This window comes from Aptenodytes forsteri, unplaced genomic scaffold (genome assembly GCF_000699145.1).
Source record: "Aptenodytes forsteri isolate BGI_AS27 unplaced genomic scaffold, ASM69914v1 Scaffold216, whole genome shotgun sequence".
Taxonomy (NCBI): domain Eukaryota; kingdom Metazoa; phylum Chordata; class Aves; order Sphenisciformes; family Spheniscidae; genus Aptenodytes; species Aptenodytes forsteri.
Genome location: NW_008796114.1, coordinates 2,207,081 through 2,216,614, shown reverse-complemented (window position 1 = coordinate 2,216,614; position 9,534 = coordinate 2,207,081). Strand labels below are relative to the sequence as shown.

Sequence of the window (9,534 nt, the reverse complement as noted above, 5' to 3'; positions counted from 1 at the left end):
GGATTCAAGGCAGGAGGAATCTCCTTCCAGGTCCCCTAGACCTGCCTTGGACTCTCGAGGCAAAGGACCGTTTCTCCTGGAAGCCAGAGAGCAACCTGTGTGTGTTCAAATCACCCTGTGGACACCCAGCCAAGATAAATCCAATGCTGATTGGCCACAGAGGTACTTCTTGTTTCTCCAGGACTGAGTTAGGCCTCTCATAACACTGGCGGTGTGATCAGAGCCATTCCTGGTTCTTCCATGCTAAGAGACAGATCACAGCATGCTCTGTGCCGGGCATTTTGGGTACAGAGAAACTCAGATGACGACTGCTCACAATCTTTCCGTGAAGTACTCACAGACATGTCAAGTTTGGTGCCACCAGGGGTCCCTTGAGGCAGGAAAGCTGTTAGACCTATGCTTAAAGGACTCCAGCGATTCCTCTCCCAGTAATAAATCCATTTGAGAGGATCAAGAAAAGCAATATAAGGTGCACCCTCCAAGCTGAAAGAGGTATCAGTTTGAGCTACATTTGGTTGTGCTGCCTAGTCTCCCAGAGTGGTGCTTGTTTTCAGCACAAGCAGAGGTCTTGAAAGAAGAGATTGGGGCTTAGCCTTTGTGTCCCAAGTTACGCAGAAGGACTGGGTCCTGCTGGAGATCCCCTTGGAGTCTTCAGCGATGAAAGCACATACAGCACTGAGATGTTCTACTGTATAGCAATTGGGACACCACAGGTGTCGCCACTGTATCCCAATTCTACGACAGCAGTCTTCCTTCTTGGGAAGGAAGGAAGGAAGCAAGCAAGCAAGCAAGCAAGCAAGCTGATGGGATCCCATCAGCTATCTGTAGGCTTTTCACCCTTGAAAGTAAAAGCAAAAGCAGCACTGGGGAATACTGGGAACACCTATAGGAGTCCTGCCACAGATGGGAGACCTTAAGTCAGGATTTGATCTGGAAACCCTTTAAAACATAGGGAAACTGAGGTGGAACAGGATCCCCTCCCAACGAGAAACTACAGTCAACGCAGCACACTGTTAGCAGTGCTTTACAAGAATGCTTATTTCTACAGCTACGAAAAGGGATTCACAGACCCTGAAGCAGTCTGTATTTTCTTTAGTTATGAGCAAAACCTCATGACTCATTTGAATTACAAGGTTGGCTTTCCCAAACTTCTCTACTGAATCTTCTGTGAAATTTACCTTGTGGAGAACTGGCAAATTCCCGGCTCAAATCTGGGTCCATATCTACCGTGCTGCTATCCTGGAAGCTCAGGAGGTTTGTTGGAGCCATATATGACAACCTCAGCTGTTTTCAAGACTGGATCTGACATAGGAAAAAGTTGAGAAGTACCATTTAAGAAACTGTCCTTCACATAAGAAAACAGCAACTAGCTGTAAGTTTTGAGATGGGATTTCTGGTGTGCTTATGGACGAGCCTAACAGAGCATTACCTGAGTTCATGCTGTGGAGTGCTGTGCAGCGAAGACCTTTTTGTGAAGTCATTTGGATGTGCAACAACAGAAAAGCTGCTGAAGAATGCTTCAGGTAAGGGTCTTTGAAAATTTTTATTACAAATTATGCAGCCTAATAAATGCATCCCAAAATGACGGATAAATCACTGTAAGACCTGAGAAAGTCTAAGACATGACTCTACTTGAGCTGCCAGAGAGGTATTAGCAGACATGCATAATCACAGAGCTCTGGAAGCTGACTATTTTTGCTACATCTTACAGCCTTTACTGGTTTTAGGATCTTCCATCTTGAATGCATGAAGCCCCAGTAACATTTTGGACTTAGGGACAAGATTCTTCATTGCAGGCATGTGGCCAAACACCGTGCTGACATTATGACACCACTTCATGGATTAAGCGACTAAATTGAGACTAAAGCATCTTGAACCCCACTAGGACATTGGAAACGTTCAGCTGGACTTTTTGAGACAAAGTGTTTAAGATACACGGTAGAGAATGGGAACAATAAATGTCATTATAAAAAATGCTGGAAATCTGTAGAATGTGCGGCTCCTACAGCCCCCTGATGACAAGTAGCATCAGCTAGATATCACCCACAGCACATACATGGGTCGTGTGCTCTTCTGTCCTCTTTAATGGGTGATTTGCAGCAAGTCACCTGGTTATCTGCTATAGCCTGCCTGCACAGGTACACCTGACAAGGTGAAGCTTGTCTGCTCTGATATCCCAGTTCTCTGAGGCTCGGCTAAGGAGCTACTGTTGTGCTGTATACTTCCAGCTGGGGACTCAGGCTTCCTGAACAGCCTGAGATAGGAAAGCACCCTCTTCTTTGTCTGATAGAAAACACCTCCCACAAGAGCAAAGCTGTACCTGATGGCACCACGCTTGGTCCATAAGCCATCTTGTGCGGCTGAGACCCTTGAATACTAACACCTTAGGTCTCTCCTCACCCCTGTGGCTGTCCGTGTTTTGCTAAAAACGTAAGACCTCACCAGGAAACAAACCCCCAAATCATCCACTGATAACGCAGCGCTCCAGTCCTGTCCATCTGCGATATGTCCCCAGTCTGAGCCCACACATGTAAACACAGACTTCTTCCCTGAGAAAACACACAGACTGGATCAGCCATGAGCGTGTCTCTCTTTGACTCTGCTCTTGAAATAAGGGAGAGAGGTGGGAGGGAAAAGTACATGGGCTTCTTAAGGATCTGGGAAGGCAAGTTGTTTCAGTTTCCCATATGGCATATGGGAAGCAGCTGAGCAATGCATCTCCCAACCGGAGGGCCTAAAGAAGCCCCTGATCCCAGAGGAAGAGGTGTCGGGGGAGAAGTAATTCATCTTCACTATTTTTTTAAAGCTAGTACAACAGGGTGATTATGGACTTTCCTGAAGCAAGAAGGGTTTTCCTCCCAGACCAGCAGTGGCTGGAGGGCTCACTTTTTCCAGGTCTGAAGGAGGGTTCACTATTATGCCCGTGTGATGGTTTTGATTACGCCAGTCTTGTTTCATTTATTGGCTAAAAACTTGTGTGAAAGACCAAAGAGGCTGGGCGGAGGGGATCATTTGCCTAAGGGGGAAATGAGGAGGTGACAGCTATAAGATACAAAGAGCATTCATTTCTGGGCTTAGCACTTCAAAATATCTTCAGACTCAGCTCAAACTTTCCATGGCAGGCCTCTATTTCTTCATATATTGCAGAAAGATGTAGGTGGGAAGGGACCTCTGGAGATGTCTAGCCCAACCACCTTGGTCACAGCAGAGCTGACACCAAAGCTAGGTCAGGTTGCTCTGCTTAACCAGAAGTGTTAACTGGTTTTATTCACCCAACACAGAGATCAGCTGCCATGCTTGCCATCTGCAGCTCACCACTGCAGCCAGAGCTGTCCTCTTCAGGAGGCTGCACCTGCATGGTCACCCAATGAGGAGCCCCTCACATCCCGCCAGCTCTGTCCCGGCAGGCTTGGCACCCCCCACCACAGCCATAGCCTTCAGATGGCGAGCTCACCGCCCCGGTGGGTCCAAGACCCGGCCGTCAGGTGGTCCCTGCTGGGGAGCAAGGGGTCACCGGCTTGTCCGAGCTAGGACAGGGACCCAGCTAAGACCCGGTAGGCAGCTCTACCTGCTCTTTGCACTGGTGTCTGCATTTGCTTTTCTAAACCACAGAAAAGGGCTGTCAGAAGTAGAAATTGTCAGTCTAGAGGGAAATGTAGCAGAGCCTGCAAGAGCATGACTGTGCCACCTCCACTACTCTCTCAAAGCAAGCAGCTCTGGAGGAGAAGGAGAAAGAAGGAAATCTCCGGTGCTGCTCAGTTGGCAGGATCAGAGCTGCTAGAAGCAGGGGCCATCGGAAGCAAGGAAGGGACAGTTGAGGGAGTTCTGCCCCCAGCTGATGAGGTTAACAGATGGTCACAGGAATTAAATGAAATGAGTGGAGAATTAGCACAGAGCCAAGAAAGGTGAATAAGGCCCCTGAATGGTATAATTACTTCTGAGGAATCACTGCTAAAGATGGGCTTTGTTCTTACCTTGATGACACCAGCACAACACCATTGATCTCACTGTGGAAGAAGAATTAGACTGAATGATAGAAATCATCTTCAAGTTTGGATGCAAATCAAGCACACAGGCAGGCTTGAGATGAAGTGCAGTGCAGAACACTGCATCCTCAACTTTTTCTGGAAATCTATGCAACTTCTTGCTGTGATCACCTTGTCAGCTAAAATACCACCAGATACACCATGGATCTTTGCAGATCTAAGGAAAGGGAAGAAACTGTGCAATTTCCCACTATGTTATCTGTAGCCCTCACCTCAAGTCAGTGATGATGTCCCATAGGTCACCGAGATGAAAAAATACCAAAGCAGATATTCTTCTAACTATTTCTGTATCTATTGCAGTATCTTCTAACTATCCATAGACGATGACAAAGGTGTTCAATAAAACTGAGTAAGATGGAAGAACTAGTAGACGCTGTGGAGTCAAGGGGTCCATAGAGACATTGGGAACCTGGCTGGCAGCCCTTTGTCACTTCCCTCTGTCCTGCAGTGTTTCCCTCAGAGGAAATGAGGGATGGCTGCTCACATTGCTAGTGCCAGCCTAACAATCAGGTGCTGCCTCACTTCCTTCTGGATGACCGGCTGGATAGAGCCAGAGGTACTGGTGTTGCATCCACATGGAAAGCAGAGATGGAGTTATGTCTCCACAACTTCTCTTTGGCAAGAACATTCTTCACTACTCATAGTCAGGCACTGCTGCAGTGGTGGGGAAGAAGCGTGAAAACTGTAATCAGCCTCTGCAGAAATTGTATCATCCGCTAATAATTTATCTGCAGTACCGAACAGTAAAAGGTGACTGGTCAGCAGAAAGTCTGGGGGAGTCCTGAGGACTTGCTCCAATGTGAAAGTGTCTTGAACAGAGACTAGAATCCATCATTTTTAAAAGGGAGCAATAGTAGGAATACAAAATTGCAAAAGAGCAGCTAAAAGATACATGCAGGTTGAAGCAGCACATTGATGACGGTGCCCAAGGCAGGCGGGAGCAGGGAGGAGTGTTGCAAGTCAACCCCAGGCAGCAGCTACCTGCTTTTGAAATGCTGTTCACGGGGGGAAGGCACCCTAACTGGCTGTGGCTCCAGCTGCCGAGGGAGCTCTGCGGGGTGGAACAGGGCTGCAGTGAACATGGCCGAGGCTGACCCTGGGCAGCAGAGAGAGGGCACGGCTGCAACAACTGTGCTTGCAAAGGCCCCTGAATGCAGAGCCCAGCACATGGCTCCAGCTGGAGATGGGGATGTCCCAGGACCAGAGGGACCTGTTTGAACCAGGCCCATCCCTGCTGGAGGAGAAGGGCCCAAATCCCCTCCCTGACACCGAGCTGGGAAGGAGGGAAGGGGCCGGGGCAGGAGCACCAGGGCTGTGGTGGCCCCTGGGCTGAGATGGGTCCAGACCCAGCAAAGGCTCCACCAGCAAATGGGTGCTGGGGGAGCAGTGCACCCATACCCTGCAGTGCAGTGAGATCCCACCAGGCAGGTGCGTGCCCCCAGAGACATTCACAGGTGGGAAGGAGCTTGGCAGTAGCTGTCCCACTTGCACCACGCTTGTGTCTCTGCGCCCTGGGGGCAGTCCTGCAGCCAAACACAGACATTTGGAGAAAATGATGGTTGATGCTTTGCCCCTCCGGAGACAAGCAACTGTTTGCACTTCCAGTATCTGATCTGTTGCTGCAGTTGGACAAGCACAACGCCACTGATGCTCAGACAAAAGTTGGTATTTACAGCTCCCGGCCTCGGTGGCTCATTGTGTGATTGCCAAAGTACACGTTTAAAAAGGAAGAAACGCTAACAGCAACTTTAAAGGTCTGCAAAGATAAAAAGGCAAATGCTTGACAGATCTCTCCCAGGCAGCTGCTGGGACAAAGAACTGAAGCTCTTGCCTCTTAAAACACTTCCCTGTTGCTGCGACTGATACTGTGTGGGTCACACCTGAAGCCGGCCAGGGCAGGGAGGCCGTAGGGCAGCGTACAGTCAGAGCAGCACTCGGCCGTGTCCGGCAGCCACAGCTTGGGTTCCCTTTCTGAACCTCTGCCATCTGGTGCCGAGGCCTGACTGCAGTTTCGAGAGCTTCACGACAGCCCTGGAGCTTTATCTTACGTTTGTGCCGTGCCCTCGCTGTAACTGCCTGGCAGATGGAGCAGCGCCAGAGGGCGGGAGCAGGACCCACGCACACTGGTCTCCAGCACGCAGGGGCCATTTGAATAATTAACACAGGTCTTGTGACTAACTTAGGGTTCCCCTTTCTACCCGCTGCTGGTCAAGCCACCCCGCCTTTCCGCAAATCAACTTGCACTGACCCAATCAGAACATAACCCAAGACGTACAGACACAACCATCCACACAAGCTGTTTGAAATATTTTTAAACGCTTTTATTTACAGTGCTAGTTGAAAACAATATATATATTTATATCTATCATCCTCGTGATGTCTGTGCCATAGAAAATGCCGTGGCTATATTGCCTTTAATTTACAAAAAATGGTCACAAGAAAATCTGAAGGGAAAAAATGGAAATCAAAGTTTGGTCCCTAATTGTTTCTCTTTTGATTTGTTTTAAAAAAGCCTCCAAATTAAAAAAATATGCAGTTCAGATGAAATTCATATATAAAAACAACACTTATCTTCTGAAAAATTCATGAGGGCCAGCGTGCTGTCATGTAAACTTGAAAAAAAAAAAAAGCTTAAAATAAATTCTGTCTCCGTGTGTGGTTTAATAGAACCATTATTTGCTTGTAATACTCTTTTTCTTTGTCTCTCAGGGTTCAACAGGAAAGCAGATGAGGGAAGGCCTAGGACTGGAAAATGCACCATGAGATCTGTGCCCGCAGCCTCCTGGACTCAGGATGTCTGACAGCAGGTCTGGGGAGCAGAAGCTGTCAAGGATCTCACTCATACTAGTGACAAAAAAAGGAGGGCAAGTGAAAATGGAAGGAGAGGTGCCTGCCACGTGAAGAGCCCGGCACAGGGGCCTGGCAAGGTTATGTACTGTGCCCCAGGAAACAATGAGATTCTCGAAGGAAGAGGATCATTGGTAAATGGGGCACAGCTGAAAGGATGTGGGGGACTGGAATAATTTCAGCTGGGGAATGTCACAGATGGGCTCGGTCTTCAGGTGAAAAGGAAACTGCTGTCTTCCCTGTTTGAGAGCTCTTCTAATCTTTCCTCATCTGAGATTGTGTGAAGCCAGAGGCTAATGGACAGTGCAAGCACAGGCTGGAATGGAGGAGGAGAGATGGACGGAATGGAGGAGATGGGAGGGGAGGACTCAAGCTGAAGACCCGTTTTCTGTCTTCTGTCTCTTTGGATCCACTTCATCCTACATAGGACACAAGGAGGAAAAAAAGGAGTTACCATCAAACAGTCACCACACCAAGGCACATCATTTCTCCACAAAATTCTTACTGCTGCTCTTTTCTCCATATGGAAATCTGTTTGGCCCACCCTAAGTTCACTCCTCTTTAAAGGATCTTTGAGTGCCTGACACAACTGTTCTGTTGACGGTCACGGTTAAGAGGTAGACAGCTCCATTTGGAGGGATATCCACACTGTTACTTTCGGGAGGTACAATAAGCTCAGGCTCACATCACTTCAGACAGACCCCGAGATCCGCCCTTACAAGTCCATCTTCTGGCCTGAAGCCCAGAAGTCACAGATGTTTGAGGGGTCATCGCCCAGCACAATCTCAAGCACCTTGACTCACAAACACTCAGCACTGTGAGTGCTAGCAGAAGGACCTGGATCCTACAAGGAGTCTATAGGGGTTTATTATCCCCTTGCCACATCAAATTTGTTTACCCATCTGCTGCTGAAGCACCAATGAGACCTGAGGCCAATTTGAGATGCTCAGCAACGGCATCCACGCGGATTTGATCAGCACATAGCAGGTAACCTAGTTCCTTCTCACTGTCATTACTCCCACACTATCACTCACCTCTTCCTCCTCTGCAGATCGTTTTTCTGCATGACCATCCTGCTCTTGCCCATTCTCATCTCCTTCTAAGCACAAGCAAGAGAGGAAATCACAGGTTAACTGAAGTAGCATTTAAGGGAATGTAATCTCACAGTCAGAAGGCTCAGAGGAGGAATTTTCTTCCATGATCTTCTATTCCCCCACAGCCTGATTCCTCCCATTCTCCCTATACCAATTATTCCTACCTTCATCCTCATCACCACCTTCTTCTTCATCCACATCATCAGGATTCTCCTCCTCATCCTCTTCAGCTCCATTTTCCTCATCCTGAGTGAAACAAATTGGTCAGAGCAGAAATTGGTGTCAGGATGACATTCCCATGTGCTCTTTGCTGCAAGTGCAAGAACAATCTCCACAGCTCCAGCCACTTCAGACTCCAGTCTCAGATGTGCATCAAGTGAGTGATCTCTGCACTGTTACTCAGACACCATCATTCCCACCATCCCAACTGAAACCCTCCTCCCAACCGGTCTTGTTTCCAAAACCAATCCTTCCAGTCCCTCCCCACCAATATGAAGCTCCTTGACTTCCACAAGCTTACATCCCGACAAGCTGCTGCCATCCCATCCCAACAATCAGAACATCTCTCTGGTTACAGGCTAATGACTTAGCCTATGCTTGTAGTACATCTGCTTCCAGATCCTTTCTGACCTTCATTTCCTCACTGTTCCTTCCCCCACGTTCTTCAGCTTATACTCCTTATGCACCTCAGGATACTTCAGTAGGTGCAAGACCACATCTCCTGTGTCACCTTCGTCCTAACTCCTACTTGCCCTTGTTTCCATTCCCTTCTTTCACCTTTTTTTCTTCTCACTGGGCCACGCTGACTATGCTAAGTCTTTCAAGGCTCATTCTCCACAATTATCCTATAGCTTGCCCTTCATTTGCCCCTCTCCCTTTTGAGCTCCCCTGGCCCGTCCTCTTGCTTAATCTCCCATATTCCCTTCATATTTGCTACCCGCAGCAAGCCAGGCTAACCACCCCTTATAAAACCCTCCCCAACGCCTCTAAATCTACCCCCCAGAAGGGCCTCACCTCTACTACCTCCTTCTTCTTTTCTTTGTGGACTGTTTTCTCCTCGAGTTTTTCCTTCTTTTCTTTCATTTCCTATACGTGAGATGAGAAAAACCATTCCAGTGGTCAGCAGCAAGAAAATAGAAGACTGCGATGCTTAAACAAAGAGTGTTTAAAGGAGATGTGGAATAATCGTGAGGAGAGAAGACGTATTAGGCGTTAAGTCTGCCCTCCCTGACAAAAAAAAAGCAGCGAAAACGCGTCAGAGCTACTTTTAGACAACACACATGTGGAAACCAGGAGTACAGAAGAGTTTAATGTTTTTTTAAAAGAACCTTGTCCGTAGGATCGAGGCAGAAGACGTATTAGGCGTTAAGTCTGCCCTCCCTGACAAAAAAAAAGCAGCGAAAACGCGTCAGAGCTACTTTTAGACAACACACATGTGGAAACCAGGAGTACAGAAGAGTTTAATGTTTTTTTAAAAGAACCTTGTCCGTAGGATCGAGGCATTTCCGGCCCTCCCCCCCGCCACCCCGGGGCCCGAGACTTGTGCC

General features: G+C 48.1%; 1 protein-coding gene across 1 annotated transcript; it reads right to left on the bottom strand.

Moving 5' to 3' along the window:
- Positions 1 to 6,345: 6,345 nt before the first annotated feature.
- On the bottom strand, positions 6,346 to 9,041 carry LOC103905449. Its single transcript, XM_009287119.1, has 4 exons — positions 9,002 to 9,041; positions 8,152 to 8,233; positions 7,928 to 7,992; positions 6,346 to 7,312 (listed from the first exon to the last, which is right to left on the bottom strand). The coding sequence occupies exons 2-4, from the start codon at positions 8,230 to 8,232 to the stop codon at positions 7,105 to 7,107; spliced, it is 354 nt and encodes a 117-aa protein (XP_009285394.1). The 5' UTR covers position 8,233; positions 9,002 to 9,041; the 3' UTR covers positions 6,346 to 7,104.
- Between the last annotated feature and the right edge of the window lie 493 nt (positions 9,042 to 9,534).

Bases quoted from the DNA above. Each gene is read 5' to 3' on its own strand.
- LOC103905449 (XM_009287119.1), bottom strand. From the start codon at position 8,232: ATGAGGAAAATGGAGCTGAAGAGGATGAGGAGGAGAATCCTGATGATG. The intron at 7,993-8,151 runs GTAGGAATAATT...GCTTGTGCTTAG, and splicing joins AGGTGGTGATGAGGATGAAG to AAGGAGATGAGAATGGGCAA. The intron at 7,313-7,927 runs GTGAGTGATAGT...TGTCCTATGTAG, and splicing joins GATCTGCAGAGGAGGAAGAG to GATGAAGTGGATCCAAAGAG.